Raw genomic sequence first — 23,037 nt, 5'->3', positions numbered from 1 at the left:
CATTATCATTTTTAACCCTTTGGTTTCGAAGCAATTTCAAAATCAAGACATTTCTTTCAACCCAGTACATTTGTATTCTATGTAATCTTCTTTACATTGTGCACATCGAATGGAACATGTTTTCTCATACAACATTTGAGCTCTTTACAATTTATAGAATATAGATGTATTTAATAATATTACAACTGTTTTAAATAATGGTATGGCAATTTTTACTGGCATCTCAGGTGCACCATTCAAGTGCAAGGGATTAATTGTTTATAGTTCATAAACCAGTTGATCAATTTCCATGTGTGCCATCAATTATGTGACCGACTGCATATCATTTTCGACTTGAACGAGTAACGAAACACGATTTCTCGTAAAGGTACAGCATCCCCCCGCCACAGTACAGACGCCACGAGAATCAGGTACGCAATCTTTTTATTTCTCTCTCGGTTCTCTACTCTAACACTAGCGTAGACTATATCTGTGACCGTTAGCCGTGTAAGATCGCCGGAAATATATAAGTCGAATCAAAAGTCGTTCTATCGAATGAGAGATCGGTTTCGAAAAAGCATGTTTAAAAACCGAATGTCGGATGATGAGAAAAATGCATCTTGTAAAATTGCGAACGTATTAACTGTTTCCCTAGTCTACTAACGACTTCCAGCGAGAGACTAACGTCAAGTTCTGCACGCTTTACACCTAACAGACCTCAACTAACATACCCTTGGGAAAGGCTAGGGCATAGCAACACGAACCCCGTCGGCACCGGGCCGTGCTTCGACTATCTAAAGATGCAGCAGAATCGCTCGAAGCTGGCCTCACCGCCGTTTACGGTCTGGCCGGAGAGCTGCGAGTGCAACTACGAGGAGGAGAGCAATCTCCACTCTTGCCCTTCGTCCGATTACGCCAAGTCTTTATTTCTGGATTCTGGTTGGGAGAACAGGCGGAAGTCCCAGCAGAATTTACTGCTGACAAGAGCACTGACCAAAGCGGCTCAATATAATTCTTGTTGGCCCTGTAGCTCGATGCCGGAGATACCGGTGATGTTGTCCGACGACGAGTTCCTGGTTGACGCCGGCATCAGGATACCCGCGCAGTTCTCCACGGGCCAGAGGGTCTCGAAAATCCCGCATCTGCTGGACTCGGCCAAACGAAGATCCTTCGCATTCGGGCGATCAAGGACCGTGGGCGTCATCAGCTTCGACGAAACAACGGGAAGACCGAAACGGAACTCGTCCATGGAGTACGAGGACTGTATGAAGAGGAGGACGAACGGAGAAGACCAACAGTCGAGCAACTCGATGACATCGATAGACTGCGAGGATGGCCTGAGGCTCGTCAAAGAGAACCAGCAGATTGGCAAAGAGGACACCACGACGGTCTACATTGGTTCTCTGATGAGGTCGAGGTTCGGGTTCGTCGATCAAGATCGGTCGATGGACGATAAAATGAAACGGAACTCTCTGATATTGGACAAGGACAAGTCGAAGGTCTTACAATCGAAATGCAACCTGGACAGGACCAAGCGGCACTCGGCAAGCTTCGAGAAAGCAAAGCCGAAACGGAATTCGTCGATGGATTACGACGATAGTATGAAACAAAGGACTAACGGATCTAATCAACCGAACGATCCCAGGACCTCCATCGACTACGAGCATATGGAACCTCTGACGAGGTACTTCAGGTTTCATTCCGCGAATCGGGAACGGTCCATGGACGACAAGATGAAACGGAGCTCATTGATCCTGGACAAGGACAAGTCGAAGGTCTTACAATCGAAATGCAACCTGGACAGGACCAAGCGGCACTCGGCAAGCTTCGAGAAAGCAAAGCCGAAACGGAATTCGTCGATGGATTACGACGATAGTATGAAACAAAGGACTAACGGATCTAATCAACCGAACGATCCCAGGACCTCCATCGACTACGAGGATATGGGACCTCTGATGAGGTCCCTCAGGTTTGGTTTCGCGAATCAGGAACGGTCCATGGACGACAAGATGACACGGAGCTCATTGATCCTGGACAAGGAAAAGCCGAAGCTCGTGCACACCAAGTGCACGCTGGACAGGACTAAGAGGCACTCGGCGAACTTTAGCTTGAAGCCGACCGAATCGAAGGAGACCAAACTGAACATAAAATGCCATAGCTTAGACGTGGCCAGTTACGCGCCGAGCGAACTTCTGGGCAGAGCCTTCAGACGGTACTCGACCCTGGACGTGAACCATAATCAGGGACTTAGCAAAATACCCTTAAGAAGTTTTGTACCTCGTAGTAGAACCGCACCAGCCACCAGGGCGTCCAGCCCCGAGCACATAGAGAAATTGTATCGAGTGCCATTCTGGGAGTCTTAAGGGATAGCAGAAACGTTTTTTTTCGGACATTCTTCCTGCATGCGTCGATCCGATCGAGGATAGGAACTCGTGGCGCCTCCATTCCCCTTACGTTTACTTTGCTGCACACGATCTTTGTTAAAAAATCAAGGTAGTTTTTGTCCGGATTCATCGATATTTAGGGGTCTCGCTAGTTTCTCGATTACAAGGCAACCGGTGAAACTAGGCAAATCCCTTGGCACCCCTTGCCGTATGATTTTCTTCTTAGCTAGAACGATTCGAATTGCTTTGTCTTCGATAACTTCATAGCAGAAAATATTGATAACAGATTGATTTCTAGTGGAAAGAAGCGAAAAACAATGACATTGTTATTGACAGATTCTGTTTGAAATGTTCGTCACGAGTCCGACTCGATATTATATGGCAAGGGGTTGTGATAAAGGGTTGCACACGCGGTCTCTGAGACGTTTCCGCGGACTTCCGCTACTAACGAGGTACTCGAGAACTGTCATAAGGGCTGTTTAGCTGGTTCGCTATCTCGTGCCTTTTACACAGAGCCTTCTGCGTTCTTCGTCGCTTCTCATAGGCAGCCTAACAACGTGTTTTCCTATCGGTCTGTGGAGGAGAGAGACTCTCTTTCTCTTTGCTGACTAAATATTCTCCAGGGGAGCATTTCTATTGATTATTCGCGATGCATTTCTGATCGATTGTTACGCGCGACCAGGCGTCCGTGATTCGCATTTCACTCGACATTTATTTCGATCGCGTGTAGTTTCCGCATTCGATAGAAGAATCTTTCTCTCTTTCTCTGTCTGTCTATTTCTATCTCTCTTCGACGCGCGGATTGCATCGCGAGAACGTGTTGAACGTGTCGAGGCGCGTATGCTTCTGTTTAGAAGACTGTTTTATCGATGTTCGTAAAGGGTTTCACAGATGAAAAGAGACGAAGAAGATAAGACTATTTTGCACTTTATTTTATAGCTGCATATCTGATACTGGCCTACGAACAGAGTGAAAAGAACTATATATATTATTATATATATATACATATACATATGTAGGGGAGAGTCGCATAATTTGGACCAGCACCTGGTTTCAACCATCGTGTACTCTGAGAGAGTTTATTAACACGTTCGCTACCAACCGTCATGCGGGACAATTTAATTTTATGCGTATTGTTATTTGTGCCCATAATTATGAAAGTGGTGTAAGTGAAAATTGAAAAAAAATGAGTTTATCAGTTATTCCACATCACATTATCACGATATTGTGAAAAATGAACTGTTAGATAGTACTTGTTATCTCAACATTTGGTCAAATACTAAATGTGTTGCTCAAATCCTTGAATTGTGTTGAAGATGTATAATTGAGCTTCGAGTGAAAACATGTGACGATTCTCCTGCACGTTCTTATTCAATATGACAATTCTCCTGCACGTTCTTATTCAATATGACAATGCATAGCATCATGGCGTTTTTTTCAGATTTTATAATAGGATACGTAACGTTTAATAGAATTTTACAGTAAACGTAACGAGCCTAGCTGTTGGTAACGGACGTGTTAATTACAGTGTTTCTAACGATCGACTGTGATTTGAAAAATCAGGTCCAACCTAGAGGCTGGTCCAAATTCAGCCACTCTCTCCTACATTCTTATTGTTAATAGAGTTTAAAGAGCAGTTGTTGATTCACTAACGGAATATATTCTGATAGACTATTGTATCGAGAGACGAACACGAGATCAGACGACGCTAGGGTTACACAGTATTGTAATAGCCAATTCTAGGTCTAGTCTGGATTAGTTGTAACACAGAGCTAGGTTTTCTCCGCGCCTTCCAGCGAGAAGCGTCCCTTTTTAAAACTCGCCCGTGTGTTTCGTATTTTGCTTTTCGTACAATCGTTCTACCCCGTTCCTCCTCCCTATCCTTTTTTAAACTAATTAGAAATATTGAACCCTCCCCTCTTTTCTACTAGAATCACTCGTCGACGTTTTTATCGTTTCGTAATCGTAGAAGGTTGCGAAACTTAAAGCGAAACACTTCTCGTTAGACGCGTGCAATATTTAAGCGTTTTTTCCTTTTAACCCTCCAACCGGCCGATTTTGCGATTGTAAACGCGTGATACATCAGATTATTCTAAATCAACACGAATATGTAAGATCAATACTGGCGAAAAGTATTCGATCGAACGAATCGAGCGTCCGTCGCAAATGTTTATACATTTCACGCAGAAAGTATCGATGGAAAAATGGTTAGGTTGGCCGTGCAAAGTCTTAAATTTCGACGATAGAATCGATATTAAAATAAAGACGATGCAAAATGACAGAACTCGCTTTTCGAGTAGAATAGGCAACACGTACACTCCCGTCTATAAATCACCGGACACTTATTTATCATGAACAAAATGATAATTAAAGAATAAAAGCTTCCAGCTTGATTTTATTGTTTTACTTTGATTTGATGTAGCTATTATGCGATAATACATATATTTGAATGCAAAATCAAATATACACGTTGAGTCACCTAACGTTGCCACCTCAAATATCTTTCTTGTTTTCAAAGATACGTCAAATGTCTGAAGGACAAAGTTGAACGGTTCAGTGGGGTTCACATGATATATGTACGAACAGATTTTCAGGCCAACCCAACAATATATTCGAAGTTTATATTTTATATTGTATTATATAGTTTGAAGAGAGGGTTTCTCGGCACAATCGGCCGCGGTTGTTCAAGCGTTTCCCCGGTTGGAAGGTTAACGAATCAAGTCCGGAGCATAGTCCGTTTCACGTTTTATCGGCGACTTAGATGTAACTCGCTAGCCTAACTCGTAAGTTTTAAATCGATCACACGAAACACATCGACCCGTGTCGAGGGAACGTCCGTTTTTCCGTTCGACGAACCAGCGAACTCCGTCGGAAAACGAAAAAAAAAAAGAACCTTTTTTTGGAGCACGACTTTTAGGGATTCTCAAACTCCCCGATCACCCCGTGAACACGAAGAACGACCGTGAAGAGAAATATTCAGAAAACAAAAGAAAGAAGACGACCGTAGAAAACGAGATTCACGCTGTCCTCTGCCGCAGATGTTTGAGAGTACTGTTGTGTCTCGAACTTGGAGAAGAGAGATATCCAGGAAGTGTCGCAGGATCTAATTAAAGAATAGATAGATGTGTATCGTCTACTATGTATCGTGTATATATCATAGAGAGAGACTGACCAAGAGGATCTAGAGAAAAATGTCTATCGCGAGCAGAGAGAATGTATACATACATATATATATATACACACATATATATCAATGCAACGGATGGAGCAACAAACGCGATCATATTTTCATTGAGCTTCTAGAGAGATATATTTTCGGGCGACGGTACAGAAAAACGACGAAAACAAAGAGGAAAAAAAGCGTGTACGCAAGAAAGAAAGAGAGAAGATGTTAAGACGCTTCGAAGCCAAAGAATATGTATGATTTCTAACTTGTAACGAGGTTCAGGTGAACGTACAAAGTCCTAAAGGCATTATGTACTTGCGTGTACCATGTACATTAATACCGTGTAAGCTTTACAGTGCAAGTGCCATTCTACACGATTACACACTTATCTACATACGCATACACACACACACACACACCGTACATACTTATACGCATTCTTCACACACACATACCCACACACGGAGACTTGAACGCGTGGAAAGAGCGTTACCGTCGAAGAGATTTTCAATGGGCTCAATCAACGAAGCTACGAATATCGAAGAACGGTCCGGTTGACGCGAATATTTTTGCGATATTTAATATCCTAGGCTCGGCAGCCCGAGCGTAAAGATTCATTAGATTAGTCCGTAGTAGACTTCCGTTCGTTCTTTTGAAAGGAAACCGAGCCGGCCCCGTAAATCGTGTCGTCTTCTGGCTGAAAATATTATCTGAACGCAAAATAACGATTTGTATCATGTATTTATTCAACGAATCTCGAAAGAGTAATTCGAGCGCGTATCGTAAATAATAAATAATATTATGTATTTATTAAACGAACCACAGATGAACAAGTGAACAATATTTTTGAGAAATCTTGACAAAGTATGGCTTTCTTTCTTTTACCAAACATGAACTTACCAAGCATGATGAACACTTTCAAAAAGATTCTCATGTCTTCTAAAAAAACAGATCACTTTTGTATGAATGTTTCCTTTGTATGTATATATTTTCTAGTCGATTTACTACTTGTGGTATTCGTCCGATTAAAGTGTGAGAAGGACAAGAACGATTAGGAAACCGTTTGAAAAGCGATCGAGTCGCGAGCTGCATTTTTCAGTGCGACAAACTCGCCTCGCAGAGCGACATGGTTTACGGGATCGACGCGCAAGGATCGTTTGTAAAGCATTCGAACGGTCGTCGATCGATAGATCCGCGGTAGACGTAACGAATTCTAATGAGTTGAATCCTCGAACGAGAGACCCTTTCTTGCACAAGCTGCTGAGCTGATCGGCTCGCTCCCATTTGTATTCGAATATCGTGGCATGTGTGGTTGCGTTCGCTGGTTCAACCTGCTGGTGTATCGTCCACAAACTATATATCTGCTTAGGATCATCTATCTGGAACCGTAGGAACACTCTGTCGACAACGAAATCGTTTAATACCTATCGGGAAGATTTCGAGTATTTTTCTGTCCGCCTAACAGACTGTAACGTTAATAACGACACGCTGGGTGTTATGGTGTTTAAACGCAAGTGGGAGCAACGATAGATAACACATTACGCTTAGATCGTAGAGAAGAGGAGCGATCCAACGATCGATCGTTGATTATTCCGTTGCAACGTGGCCTCGTACAGCTACCGTTTTCACGTAGCATAGCGGAGAAGCTTCTTCTGTTATTTTTATAGGAGACTTTAGGGCGGCGTCGGTCGTATACGATTCATGGGGATCGCGAATCTGTTACCCAACATCGCGAGCAGGCCCGCATTTATGCTCTCCAAGCGCAACATAATCGCGAGACCTCGAACAAGTGAGTCTATTCATCAAATTTGTGATCAGTGATATTTTCAAATGCAGACCCATAGAAATCGAGACCTAATATTGAGAACCTGATGCGCCTTATGGCGAATGGAGACTTGCTTGTGGGTCTCCAAACAGATAATCCTATTCCCCGAGATCTGCTAATTAAATTTCCGGGAATTTCCACGTAAAACCCATAGAAATTGGAGCCTAATACGCCTTATGGCGACTGCGGCCTTACTTGTGAGTCTTCAAGAGAATCGAAATTACGGAACGATATTTCACGAGAGTAATGCACGCAGAAATTTATTAATCATATTTGCGGGCATTTTTTAATAAAACCCATAGAAATTGGAGCCTAATACGCATCGAAATTTGCAAGCGATTTTCCAAATCGGTGAAATTTTGCAAATAAAACCCATAGAAATCGAGGCTTCGTTTAAACGCGTCTTATTGTAAATGCAGTATCGCGATTCCCCGAGCAAAGAATTGAAAATCGTTATCCGACACCGCCGATCGCGAGCAAACTTAATTTTTTATAGAGAATCTTAGAGTATACTATACCATACCATAGATCTATATTATACAATATCTATACGTACACGCGCATATACATATACGTAAACAGAGAAAAAAGAGTTTAACGTTTAACGAAACTGAGAAAACTTGTTGAATATGCAACTAGGGGCAGTAGAACGTCACAGCATTTGAAGAAAGGCAGGCCAAAATAATCGAAGAATCGTAGGAGGATTAAGGAAACACACGAACACACACCGACACACACACACACAGACACCAAACGTATTATACACGCGTACACAGACTCGGGAAAAGCGTCGGATTGTTCCACAAACAATGCGAATTTCTTTTCGTAGTTTTGGCGAACAAAACGGAGCACGTAATTGTATTTTCCGGTGGGTAAAATGGCCGTTTTATCCGAAGCGAGTTCCGTGTCTACGATTCACAGACTTTAAAGAACAATCGCAATTTTATTCGTAGACGAACAAATTATTTGGTTGTCGCTTCTAGTCGCAAGTACATAAAAAATCCACAGTCTAATAGAAATCTAATGTTCGTGATTATTAGATTGCTGATCTTAGTCCAAGTCAAGTTAATCATTTGAATCAGTCGAAAATGGTCTGAATGATATTCTCCGAGTCTTCGGATGTCTCCAGATTTTCGCGTTTCATTTATCGCACTAATTCATAAAGATTCACAGTTTAGAATTACATTTCATCTTACAGATAATACGACAGGAAAATTCGTAGACGCGGTGGAACGATTCGACGAATGTTTTCTCCGCCAAAAAAAAACGTACCGCTTAAAATGCTGCTATTTATTTTTGTACAGATCTACCTACGGTACGGTAATTAGTAACTTTTGTGCCAGAAAGTAACGCGGAGCGACTTTGCATGAACACACACACACACACTACAGAAAACAGAGACACATTCACACGCACACACCGTAGAAACATACGTACGCCTCCGTAAACGAGCATTCTACGCGATTGTTAAAACAACGTTACGCGCGTTGTTCTTCGTTTAGAGAAGAGAGCGCTGTTATCCGACACCGTTGCACGTGGATACGCGAGCATAGTTCACGGAGAGGAATATTTTCTTCGGCGTGGCTCCGAAACGCGGAAAATCATTTTCTTCGAGCAAGAGGATGACGAACACACAGAATTCGAAAAAATACGAAAGAATAGAGAATTAACTCACAACGAGGTGAACGTTCACGTTGCACACGGCGAACGAAGAGAGATGAAGAGAGGAGGAGAAGAAGAAGAAAATTTCGTCGAGAAACGATATTTTTATTACTCACACGCTGCTCCCGTAAAGAATTAAAGAACGTTACAAAACAAAGAGACAAAAGAAAGAATTGTATTTTTGTGAGGTATATCTGTAATAAAAATATAGTTAAATGTGAAGAGAGTATATATATATATATATATATATATTATATTATACACACGTGCGTACAAGACGAGGAAAGAAAACGAGCGCCGCGCGGTCGTAGATTTTATTGGCTCTGTCGATATTATATTATACATCTGTTTTAATATACGTTACGAACAATAAATCGAACTTTTTTTGTTACGCAACACGACGTTTTCATTGGTCGTCTAACACGAAGCGCCGAGCACCATCTTTTTTACAGGACCTCGCAATTTCAACCCTTAAACGGAATTCGCAAAATATTTCCTTTTTTAAGCGTGCATAAAGAAGTTTTCGTTGCAGTAGAATGCACAACAACGTAATAAATACTCCCTCTGTCCCATAATAATAATAGCAAAAGAAAATAAATATATAGTACGCAACGTTTATTATCAAAAAACTAGATTACATTAAACAATAAATTACAAGTAGGGTAAACTCTACAATGATTGGCACCTTAAGCCAAAATCGTAGTAAAACTCTGTTTATCTTCTTTTGAAATGATTAAACGAGCTTAAATTGTTATTATAAATCTTTTATTATAAAATATATTCAGTGAATAACAGTCATAAGACAAATAGTACAGTCATGTCAAGTCTAGTTCATCTTACTTTTACAATGGGTTGATATTCAACTGAAATAAAACAAATTGATTTCGATCAGCGGATGAAATTAGAAAAATAGTTATAATTCGTAATAATTAGATTAACCTAAATGAAACATTGATTTTGATTGAAGGCTTTGCAATTTTGCGCTACAACATAATATATGTATAATATAATTCCCGTTTAAATATTCACTTGCTACTATCATTATGGGACAGAGGGAGCATCAAATTAATCGTAAATTCAGAGCTTTCCAGTGATATACAGTCCAAAAGTCACTGAATCAGGTTCTAATGATACAATAAAATAATTACTAATACCTTTCAGAAATAACTTTAAATATTCACTTGCTGCTATTATTATGGGACAGAGTACTTACCTAAATCGACGTTAAATTGGCAATCCTAATATTCTTCTCGATAGTTGCGACACTGACTGTGTTCCAATTAAAAATCGTCGATTTGGTGGAATGACGGCAGAGGTTGCCGAATGCTGGTCGAAGAGGGTAGGTTCGAAGAATGACGCAGGGTGTATTTTTGAACTTTTTATTTCTTCTACTTTCTTAATAAATCAGTGACTCGAGTCGCTACAAACTGTGTATGAGTTCCTTTTATAATTTAATTACGAACGTACATAATAATGATTTCTCCGATTTCGAATCATCCTCGCTCATTCACACGCACCCCATTACACTTCGATTACCCGAAAGAAAATGAACCAGAAACGCTTTTCGTTACCAATTTGTAACCGGATCGGATCTGTGATCTCTCTCTCTCTCTCTTTTACTCTTTGTCTCCATTTTCTGTATCCGATGAAATGCGTTCCAAAAGCAACGAGCGATCGCGACGAAAATGACGAACTCGTCACGGACAGTTTTTCGGCGATCCTCCTCTCGTCGACGAAACGTATATCGGTACGCGATAATTTCCAAGCGCGATTGGAATTTCGAAAATAAACGGTTTCTGTTTCGTACGACGGACAATATATTCCTACATATATTATATTTATAGAATTTCATCTAAATAGCATCTCGATATTTTTTTTTTCTGTTCGTTCTGGTTTGATTTCCCTGGTGCGGAACAAGAACGAGCGCACGGCAGCTGTTCGACAGCCTGAACCGAATCTCTCTATCTTGTTTTGCTTCTCGAGAACGGATTGTCAAAGTGAGAATTCCGGAGAGCGGATCACGAGACGCTTTTTCTTGTTCCTCTTCTCCCTTCGGTATGCCCTTATCGTCCAATGGAATTCATCCTCGCGTTAACACCCGAGGATAACGACACGGCCCGAGGAATGCGCAGCAAGGTAACGCATAGCAACATAAAAAATCACTCTGTGTCCAGTCCCGAAACGAACTTTTATACAGTCACCTTAACACTAAATCTACCAGTTTCCAGATACATATATCATTTCACGATTATTGAAATACTTTCATTGGATTTCTTTATTCGAGCATATAATAATATATTAAAAATCGCGCAAAATCTAAACGGGTTTGTTCTTTTTATTTTTATAAGTAGGCAGCGGATCTCTATGCAAAATAAAGATTTTCTACCTGAATTGCAACCAACTGCAGAGGAATAGACATTTATTTTCTTTCTTAATATGTCGAATTGATGGAAACTGATACACAACAATATTTTTAAATTCTTCTAATCACTTTACTGTCTCAAATTACAGCTACTCATTTTTGTCGTAAACGCATAAAATCCGCTGTCTATTTATAAGACAACATATACCAGCGACTTTGAATGCTCGGTAGGTTTAGTGTTAAATAAAGTTCTCCCAAGAACTCCATAAAATTGACTGTCGAACAATCTATGAAATGGCTTCCCATTATTTTTCCTTTGATTTAGAACTCTATTTGGACTTGAATTTGGAAACATTCCTTTGCTCTATCTTCGGTGATAGTTCGCCGTTATCGTCGAGTGTACGCGTTCACAGTTTGACACGGGTGCCGTTCTTCAAGATCGGTCTCAGCCGAGGGAAGATGGCACAGGCGTTCATCAGACCGAGCGGAACGTTTATTCGCTCGGAATGGCTCTTGTACGAGAGCGATCCTTTAAGTACACATGATCAACAGACTGTCTATGGGAATGGTATGTACATGAAGAGGCTCCGGGGCTCGATGCTGCCGTTTAAACAGAGTATCGCTGGATTTGGATCGGCGAGACCTATTAACAACCTCCCGACGTACCCGTAAAGCGCACTGCTCGGTATAATTAGTGGCGGAAGGTATTAGGGTCGTACCCAGAAGTTCCATCGTCTTTTCACGCAGACTTTAAAAGGCCGAGATCAAGGTGGATACACTTTAGACTTTAGATCGTCCCACAAGTCGTGTGTCCTTTCATTATCCGCGACACTCCAAGTGTAAAACAATAACATTTGCTTTTAATCATTGGTCCTCGGAACGAAGCATTTCATTCGATTTCGATCAAGCGTTCATAACATTGTTTTTAACACTAAACCTAGCACTGCCGGTCAAATGACCGGTTTTAAATATAAAATATAAAAGAAATGATATAAAATTATATATACATTGTATAAAAATGTAAAATATGAAAGAAAAATATTTCATATTACAATTATTGAAATTATGAAGTTGCTTACATGGAAATTGACTCGATAAATTTCTTTACCCAAGCACATATTGCGATAAAAATTGCACGGAATGTAAATAAACAGAGCCTCATCATTTTTATGAGCTGAAACATATTAAACGCTTTTAGTGCTCGGTAGGTTTAGTGTTAAACTTGGAGAACGATTTAACTAAAAAGAATGTTCGAGTTAAAATAGCTCCGAGTACAAACGGTAAAATTACTCATAATTAGACAGCGGATTTTATGGATTTATGACAAAAATGGGCAAGCACAATTTAAAGCAGTGAGCATAATAAAAAGATTTACAGACATCAGCGTATTGGCTTCAGCTTAATCAGCTAATTAAAAGAAGAAAGAAATTTTTATTTGGCTTCTGCGTCTTGCAATCAGTACAGACATTTTTTATTTTGCATAAAGATCCGCAGTCTACTCATAATAAACCATCGGAGGTATCTCTATGTTTACAGAAAATATTGTTCCGAATGGCTCGAATGCACATTTTCTGAAATGAACGTACGCGACGTGGAACGACACGACTTACAGGACGACTTTAATATTTTCCTAAGCGAGGAAGGACGACGGACCAGAAGAATATTCAACGTTTCCTTACACAGCAGTTCCATTTAGACCGATCCTCGTTTAATCCATCAGCATCGATCCCACGGAGCGTATTGCTCGCGTGCAAATGCGATTCGCAGTCTCCTCTCTCCGAATCGAGAATGCAAAGTGTCTGCATATAGAACCGGCCCGACGTTTAAGCGAATTTCGCTTCCGTTCCGGTTGTCTCTCTCTCGACAGACAGACAGACAGACATCGTACGTCGAACGTTTTCGTGTCTGTGTGCAAGTAAAGCGTTTTCAAGATTGCTGGTATCGCGCGGATAATCTCCGACGACGACGACGACGACGACGGACTCGTGCGCGATTAAACAATGATCGCGCGACGATTACAACGCCCGGAATCAATCGCGGGAGCGATAATGGCCCCGAAGACGATTCGAGCGCATTTCATCGCACCGTTTTTAGAGTGCACCCCCCAACCCCCCCGAAATACCCCTGCCCCCGTTTTTCTTCGCGTATGTACAGGTAAAAATCGTGCCCGACGGCGGTTCTTTCGGAATCGCTAAAAATAAAGAAACACCTCGGTTACGCCTAATGCCACACACCGACTATGTACAGAAATTAGAACGCGAGAGCGTGTATATGTATATGTATATATATTTTCTCATGCACATACGCTGGCCGAGTCGCCCGAAACAAATCGACCGGACGGCTCCCACAATTTTCCAGCTGGGGAACGATCTTTAAAATTAATAAAACAAGCTAACATGTTCGCCCATTTTTTTTTTACAGCCTACCCTCACCGTTAAAATGTTTTATTGGATATAGTACATCTCCTTCACAAAATATTCAAATAATTTCATAGATAACAGTCAGTGTTGGGCAATATTTAAATAAATAGAAATTTAAATAACAAGTTATCTGTTATTTGAATATTCAAATGAAAAGCAAAAATAATTTTATTTATTATTTGAGCAAGTCTGAATGAATTATTCAAAATAATAATGTGTAATTGTATATACAAAATACAAAAAATCAGAGTGGACCAGAAACTATTTATTTGATCTCCACCTCAATCCAAATAATAAATAATCTTTTATTTGCAAATAAGAAGAAATAATAAATAGATCACTTCTGGAATTATTTAAATTACTTTTATTTAAATAAAAAGCTTCGTTATTATTTGCAATTAAAATCACACGTTTATTTATTATTTAGATTGAAATTTGCCCAACACTGATGACAGTCGTGAAGTCTCAGAATATTAAGCTGTGTATTACGGCAATACATAGTAAAGTGTATGAGATTAATTGGACTATCTTTGATTACATTGGAAACGTGTTGAGGTCTCTGATATATTATATTAATTCTCTGGTAGCAGAGCAGAAGAATACAAGTACAGAAAACAATATTTAAAGTGCAATGAAAGATCAAATGTTGTATCATCAGCATTTATATGTATATGTACCGCGAGAACTTTCTTTCTAGTTCGAAAATTGTGGGAGGCTGTCCAGGTGAATTGTCTTAGTCGACTCGCCCCGTGTATATACAATATATAATACCCTCGGGAAACGTTACTCGCTATTCGTAATCGTGTATATCGTTAGTAAATTCTTAGATATGGTTGTTCCGCGGCCCGGAAGCTGGCACACGGGGCTCCGAGCTTGGCCAATTCCATTCTTCCTTAATGTCCTTAAACCAGTGGAGGGATTACAACTGCGAACGATGAGTGGATGAGATCTACACGCTCGCTGCTGGCCGAAAATTTTCGTCTGCCTTTGTCGATCTCCAATAAGATTCAGACAAATAGACAGAACCATAGAAACTTTCGGCCGGCAGCGGAAACCCAACTGTAACGTATGAAATTGTATACTTGATCTGTGGATCTTGTTTAACCCTTACACGTCCCTTATGAGTAGATCCATTCTTTGAAAGTCTCGAAATTTTGACAAAATTTTTTCATGAAACTGTGGTTTATTCTACAGTTTCAGCGGTTACCTCTTCGTCGTGTAAAGTCTCTAGAAAAGAGAGGAAATTGATATCCATTATGCGTCTATATTTTCTCTAATGGTTAAATATATCGATGACAGAAAAATAGAATTTTATTCGAAATTAAAGGTAGTTTAACACTAAACCTACCAAGCTTCAAAAGTACCTGGTACGTGTTCCCTTATAAAAATGACAAGATTGATTTTATTTAGACTTTATGCACTACTAAAGATATCTATACAATCGTTTCTTATGAAATCACTTTTATTACTTTTCTAATTGTAAAATAAAAAACCTGGAACCGGTCATTTTGACCGTTCGGATGACCGGTTTTATATTTTTTATTTCATAATTGTTGAAATTATGAAGTTGCTTACGTGGAAATTGATTCGATACAATTCTGTATCCAAGCACATGTTGTAAAAATTGCAGAAAATCTGAATAAATAGAGCCTCGTCATTTTTGCAAACTGAAACGTGTTAATCGCTTTTAATGTTCGGTACGTTTAGCGTTAACAGCATACGAAAAAACCAATTTTGTAGCAACGAAATTCTCAGAAGAAAATGGAACTGAGCAGAGACCTCCGAGGACTCGACCAGCATCACCTGGAACAGTTCATACGTTACAGATCTATCTAAGCTTCGGAGCCGTAGCTCGTCGAAGTAACAATTCTATGTGCACTGTTTCTCCTCTGAACAAAGATCGGAGCGTCGTGTGCTCAGCTGCCGGCCAGTGCGCAGCAGTCCCCTTTACAGTAAAAATATATTATCGCTACGGTAGTACTTAACTTTTGACTAGCATGTGTTTATAGAGCCGATCCCCAGTGACCGCGTGCGCGCGCCCACGCGAATGAAAAACGGATACCTCGTAAGACCGGTTTCTCATTTCGACTGGGAATCGTCGAGAGGCTGTTCACCTGTAGTCGCTTTCGAACCACGAGAGACAACTCTGTATCGTCCTCCCTCCGATGTATACGATAGATTTACGCGAGAAATTATGGGGTACAATGTCGGCTTTTTACCTTAAGATTACATCATCCCAACGGAATAAATTACGATCTAACGGCGTGGAGCGCAGAAGCCACGCCCATAGACCGATTCAACACTAAACGTACCCCGAGTACTATGCCCGAACGATACCCATTACATGTGCCCGTAATTATGAAAGTGGTCCAAGTCATATAATTCTTGTTTCGAGATATTTCAAGGAAAAATATATTATGTAACACTGAACGAATTCCATATAAATGTTGAAATAACAAGCACTGTTTAACGATTCATTTTTGACGATATCGTGAAAATAACATTGGATTAATTTCGTTTAAAATAATGTCATGTGAAATAACTGATAAACTTATTTTCCTTTTCAATTTTCACTTAGACCACTTTCATAATTATGGGCAGATATCGCCTTCAAAAAATGACGAGATCGTACTCGTCGAACGTCCTCGTCGTTCCGATAATTGTAAAATAAGAACGGAATGGTACATTTAGTGTTAAGTTATGTTAAAGTTAAGCTAAGTTAAGTTAAGTTAAGTCAACATGCCACCGCGTATTTCGACTTAACGCTACGTTTCTACGCAAGTTTACTCGATACATTCCAAGGGCCTTGCCTCGGTACCGGTGTCTCCTTGGTCGCGTCCGCGAGAATTTGGCCCCGGGCCGAAGCTCGGACTGCCCCATGGGGCAACGGGAGGAGGAAGAGTCTCGTCGAGCTCTCGATCGTCGCGAGTTTGGCATCGAGAAAGCGAAAAGCAACGATCTCGGCGCTCGACAATTCCGAGCGGACCGCTCGAGAAACGGGCGTGGCCTACGATCGGGGCCAGGGCGGTGCCCCACGGGGCAATCCTACTTTCCGGTCGGCTTTCCTGCCGCGAGACGTCGACGGAAGACACGCGGCGCAAGGAATGTGAAATGACAGAAACGAAAGGACCGTTTTTTCCCGATCCCGAAAAGAATAGAGGGATGCTGGGGAACCGAAGCGGGTCTCGCGAGCGAGACGACAATTATACAGTTCACGGTGGCTCCGGAAACCATTCAAACGCTGAGTCGATGTTCACATTGTTATAATTTCGTACAAAAGAGTCGCGCAACAACAAATCTGAGCTCGGGTTAAACCTTATCCGTCCCTCGTGTCAATTTGGCACAGTTTTCCCGAAATAAGTTGTACTGTTCCATTATTATTTGTAGGTAAATTTTCCCGAAAGATCGTGTGTTTTTATTTTTCAATAAATGTAAACTCGATTTGAGTAAAATAGCTATTTACCTTAAAACCCTTAAAACCCTTATGGTGTATCTTGTGTCATTGTAATGATATGATACACCTTTCGTGTTTGAAGATCGGTAAAATAACCCAAAAACAAGCGTACACGTAGTTGAAGGAGATCATTGCAAAAATGAAGCTCCAATCTTCAGATCCGTGATGGATTCAACCTAATAAAAAATGTTCCACTGTTTTCAGAAACCCTTCCGATTTTCAGTATTTCCGAGCATGTCTTCGGTTTCCCACCCGGTACATCGTGTAAACATTTCGTTTGTAACTCTACTGTGAAAGTAGACGCTTCAAGCTTTAAAACGTAGACAGATTTACTATCGTACGATTTCATTTGCCGAAGTTAGAACAGTTTGAATATCGACGATTTTTCGAGAAAATGCGGAAATGCATCGTTCAAATGGTTTTCGGATCCCCGTAGTTTTTTTTTAGACACTCTCCTACTTGATTTCGACCACGAAGCAACTATTATTCGAGTTTCTTATCCCCTCTTCGTTCTCTCTCTCCCTTTTTTTTGTTCAGTCTTGTGATAATACTACTTTAATACTTTTACGATTCGCGCGGAGCCGTCAACCGACTGGTGTGTACGCAACCCCCTGTACCGTATCCGTGTATGCGAAAGTTAGCACTGTGCACGTAACCGGACCAGTTGATGGCTAGCTGGCTGAACGAACAGAGCATGGTGGGAAAATGGATAAGCGTGGCATTGCTGAAGCAATAGTTGTTCGATTAACGGACGAGAACGCACCCCCGGGGTCCAGGACGAAATATTCTTGTACAAGGCGGTCCAACCGATATTCGATTTGATCGTCTATAATATCTCTGCCGTTGCTCTCTCTCTCTATCTATCTATTCTATCTAGCTCTCTCTCTCTCTTCCTCGAGTATTTCCTCTTTGGTATACAGACATTACTCGTTTCGAAGGGGTAAATTAAGTACTTAGGTTCCTATCGAGCGATCCGTCGCCTGTTCAGCTTTCTAATCCTGTATAACCAACCCTCCGTGAAAATGACAAACAGTTTGTAGTGGAGATCGTGGTTTTGAACGTGTATATACATACACGTACTTTAGTGCGTATCATTTTAAGCACACAGGTACGCACGCATTTAAATACACGCGCATTAATGCATACTCATTTTAATTTGCATAATTTTTAGAGCTTCGATATTGATTTATGTCGTTGATGTTATTCGTGATTATATTACTTTCTGAACCATGCATATTGCATCTCACATTTTTCTGGCCGTACAATGCAAGCACGTTTAAATTTCTATGTAGTACAACCGAATAACAAGCTAAATAATAATGGAGTTGAAGTTCGAACCTTTAATCAGACATTTAAGATGCGGAGGATTAAACATCTGAGAATTGTAGAGCCGGCAAGAAAATATTTAAACATATCAGCAACAGCAGTTGCTCCGGAATGGTGTTATCCAACAGCTAAGAATATTGTTATCCGAAGAGAAGTCGTTTATTATCGGAACATTAGAACATATCAGATTCTTCTCTATGGGAGTGGTTTTCAAATTAATTTTTGTATCTATTTTATATACCCATGTTCTGCTTTCGAAAATTAGTAACTGTATCCTAAAGATCGATGCAAATTAAAATGCGGTACCAGTGCACTTAAAATGACACGCACCGAAGTACGTGTAAATACGCGGAATACACGTGTACAGTAGTGTACACGTGTGTGTAAATACATTGACGAAACAGTCACGAAGAATGTCTTATTTTACTATTGCGAGAAGTTAATCTGATTGGATTCGACCAATAAATAAATTCAATATTAAATATCATTTTGTAATCTTATTCGGCTACTTTGATTTACAAGCGTCGTTGCCACGTTCACGAATTGTATTGAACTACGAAGTAACTCTCGAGCCGATAACAAAGTCGCTAAAACCTCGACGATCGAACGTCCTGCGTATGCTGTACAAGTATTATAGATATTCGGTTTCCAGCCACGCCAGCTGTATTATAGTAACGAGCAAACGATTCTCGGCTAACTGTACACGGTTAATGAACCCCGTGTGTATACACGGAACAGCGAAAACGCTCTCGTTCCCGTTGATCTTTTTGATTCTGAATACTGATTTGATTATCCACTCTGTGGAGCATAATATATATGAAACACACAGAACAATCTGCTTTTAATATATCTCACAAATGCGAAAAACGTTCGATATATCGATTAGTTCTTTCATTTCACTCTCTATCTCTCGACGTTCTCTCTCTCTATCTCGCTTTCTCCTCTGAATCTCTTCCCCTCTGCCCCCCCTCCTCTTTAATATCAGCATATAATCCCCTAGCATTGCTATTTATTGCGTTCAGTATCACTGCGCTTGTGTATCGTCGACCGCGTCGACGCGCGTTGCAGAAAACTCGATTATCCGCGGTGCAAAGATTAATTCGCGAACGATATTACACGACTGGTTAGATCCCGGCGGACCATGGCGTCCAGACAAAAGAGCAAACGAATTGTACACGCACAGAGAGAAGATTCGCGGCCGGTTTTGCACCCTCCAGCCAGAGATGGGATACAGTTCAATGAGCGAAAATGATTACGGCATTACTTAACGCCGAACTGAGCACGAAGAATCACTTGATATCTGTTCCGGCCTTGGGTAAACTTGTCGGAACGACACTTCCTCACGGATTTTGATGAAATTGAAATATATTGTACATCTCTCGACATTCTGAACAACTTTTTCCTATACAAATAATGGGCGTTCTTTGTATCTTTGCAATTTAAGTAAAACAAAAACGCATCCTTACGTTATTATGCCTACCGAAAGTGTTTCGGTAAAACGATGCTTTACCCCATCTCTGTGCAGGATGTATTGTGATCGCTTTCGCCTCCTCAAAGAAAAGTTTCGAAGCTGTGCAGACACGTGAAACAGGCCTAAACTATACTCGATCGCCCGGTACGATCACCTAGTCGTTCGCTTACCCCTTAATCGCCTACGTTTATAAATAGTTTATTATCAAAAAGATCCATCCTGCACCGTCGAAGTAAAAATAAATATTACTTTTCTTTCCCCTTTTTGTATTATGTTTCGCTTCTTCCCTCTTCTCGTTTCTTTTCTCTCTTTCTCTCTCTCTCTCACTCTCCCGCTTTCTCTCTGTCTCTCCCACGTTTCTTTTTGGTAAAGAATTTCATAAACATATAGGTTCTTCGCGCAGGGAAACAATCGTAGATATCCTTAAGTACGTAATTAAAAAATATTCTCGTTCGAGACCCGAACGCCTACGCATATCAATTACACGAAAGAACACACGGGAACTTAATATTGCCTTTGTCGCGCTGCTAACAACTAATTCGTTGCGTGATCTATGTAAATCTAATAGGAAAATCATAGATAATCGAGAAAGTACCGTTTTTTCCGTAAAAATCCAATAAAAATAACACACGAGCTTTACACCGTTCCTTTTCTCATTTTTTTGCGTTTTGTGTCGCGTGTTCCTTAGGACTTACTTAGAGATACTCTTATTATTTTTTGTTCTTTATAATCTATACATAGTGCCATCTTTGATTGCCCAGAGACTCTACAATATCCACCATATAAATCTCGTTAGAAAGAAGACCATTGACGGCTATATTACGTTACACCTTAGCCTTTAGAAAATAACTAGTAAGTTTGAAAAACCCTGTGAATGCTTTGCAACTGACTACTTTCATTAGCGTCTCTTTCGATCTCTTCTTCATCGTTTCTTTCCCGTTTCTCTCTTTCTGTTCGGTCAGAATGCAAATAGAATGATGTCTCGTGTCAGACAGTACATGTATATAAACACAGAGCCGCGAATTGCATTCCCTAAACCCCGCTGTACAGTACCCTAGAGTTTGTTTTTTTAGAAGTATACTCATATAAAATAAAACATATCCAAAAAACGATATATACTCGTACAAAGAGTGCACGATGCACACGCTTCTTTCGCTTCTTTGCTCCTCTCTCTCTCTCTCACACACACACCTTCCCTCTCTCCCTCTCTATCTTTTCACCTCTCTTTTGTTTTATCCTAGGGCAGGATTTTCTTACTATACAAACTATTACAGTTTCTTTCTTATTGAGCACATTTTAGAAATTGTTTGAGTCGTTGTAGGAAGTGTTTCGATTATTGACTTCATTTCGACTATACGCTAGAACCTAGACTTTGACTCGCCGCCCGCCCACCCAGACGAAAATTGTCCTCGAGCGGTCTCAGGTTCTGTTCGATTGTGCGGATTCGAATGTGTATCCTGCGTCCGAGAAGAAGACTTCGCCTGCGACAGATATGAAAGAAAGTTCGAGAGACGACTACGTGTATAGCTCAATATGGTTCCCAATGCGGATCTTGGACCGTTTAAGATCGTGTCCTCAGTCTGACGGAATGACGCGCGTATATGCAATCTGTCCCGTCCAACTCGAGCACCTCAAACATCTTATTATATACATGTCAACAATAGAAACAAGTATCAGAGGAAAAAAACCATTTCCGAGGAACAGATACCCAAGATCAACGCAGAGAGATCATGATCATTCTCCTTGACCTTGGCTGTCGCTTGATAATAACAAAACTACACAGTCCCATTAAAGAAAACATTAATTACTTTGAAATCTCAAAACACATGACACCTGCGGAAGAATTTTAGCAAACGTGTACATTAAGGGAGGCTGTGTTTCGATGTACCCTTAGTTATCTTGACAACACGTGTCAAGGATTGAAACTACCTCCATTAAAGTAATTTTACTAAAATTTCTTCCTACAATGTTTGGCCTCGCATTTTCCTCCGACATTTTTGCCTATTGTCGGCAATAAGAGATACTTGAGATGCTCTAGTCAGCTGAAACAGCCTGCACATAATATAATGTGTATATATATATATATATATTTATATATGTTGCGAGCTGAATAAATGCATCTGTTTGGAATGCATGGTTGCCTTCTGATACGCTAGATATCCGCGTATAGTGTAAACGGTCACGATGCCCCGATTCGATCATCTCTAGACACGCGAGAGAACACTCTCGCTGTGGTTTTGTTTGGAATTCCTAGGAACTTGAAGTTTTCCGCTCTCTTCCCAAACAATGTTTGCCGTGTATTCAAGCTTCCTGGAAAGAAGTCAACCAAGACACGTGAGACCCACGGCGGCCGTGCACGCGGTCCACGTTGATGTCCCATCAACCGGTACTACTTACGTCGGGGAACAAAAAGTGTTCGCGGGTCGGTTGCGGTTGCTCGAACGGCGAGCTGCTCATGTACCCAGGCGACGGAGACTCGCTTTTCTCGAGCACCGGCGTGATGTTCGCGTAATTCGCGGCCGGCGTGGTCAACGTGGTTCTTCCTTGTTCGACGAGAATGCTTCTGTCTATCTTGTAGTACTCCTTCCCGCTGCGGGGTCGTAGCGTCGTCGCCACTGCTCTGCCTCCCAGTCTGCATGAACGAATGCGCGACGAATGGTTAATGAAAACAGTATATTTAATAACATTCTTGTACCTCGTAAATTTTAATACAATTTTGTTTACTTAATACAGGGAGTTCCAACTTGTTTCCCTCCAAGATTCCTACCCTTAAGAGGGACGAAGTTCTACCGGGGTTTGCCGGTTCTCACACTCTTCACACCTAGCTTGACTTTATCTCCAGAGCCGGAGAGCTGGCGAAATGCGGCGGCCGCACACTGTTTCTTTCATAAGTCCGAATGAAGCGGTGTGCAGTTCGCGGGTCGCCAGTTGCCCGGCTCTGTTCTACGGCAATGATGAAGTTTAAAAGTGGGTTAAGAACCTAAGCGG

The 23,037-nt window shown here is 40.9% G+C and overlaps 2 protein-coding genes across 7 annotated transcripts in view; one reads left to right on the top strand and one right to left on the bottom strand.

Annotated features, from left to right (window-relative positions):
- Nucleotides 1-15,414, top strand: part of LOC143208675 (uncharacterized) — a 21,178-nt gene extending 5,764 nt beyond the window's left edge. For all 4 annotated transcript variants that reach the window (XM_076423597.1, XM_076423329.1, XM_076423416.1 and 1 more), the window contains 2 exons: nt 368-410; nt 635-15,414. In XM_076423597.1, coding sequence (XP_076279712.1) covers nt 368-410; nt 635-2,342 — 1,751 coding nt within the window. In that variant the 3' untranslated portion in view covers nt 2,343-15,414. The remainder of the gene's footprint in view (nt 1-367; nt 411-634) is intronic.
- Nucleotides 10,382-23,037, bottom strand: part of LOC143209024 (uncharacterized) — a 20,688-nt gene continuing 8,032 nt past the window's right edge. For 2 of the 3 annotated variants that reach the window (XM_076424181.1, XM_076424365.1), the window contains one exon: nt 10,382-22,681. In XM_076424181.1, the coding sequence (XP_076280296.1) occupies nt 22,429-22,681 (253 nt within the window). In that variant the 3' untranslated portion in view covers nt 10,382-22,428. The remainder of the gene's footprint in view (nt 22,682-23,037) is intronic. The other variant, XM_076424274.1, reaches the window with a different exon arrangement.

This window comes from Lasioglossum baleicum, chromosome 1 (genome assembly GCF_051020765.1).
Source record: "Lasioglossum baleicum chromosome 1, iyLasBale1, whole genome shotgun sequence".
Lineage (NCBI taxonomy): Eukaryota > Metazoa > Arthropoda > Insecta > Hymenoptera > Halictidae > Lasioglossum > Lasioglossum baleicum.
This window is presented reverse-complemented; position numbering and strand designations above follow the sequence as displayed.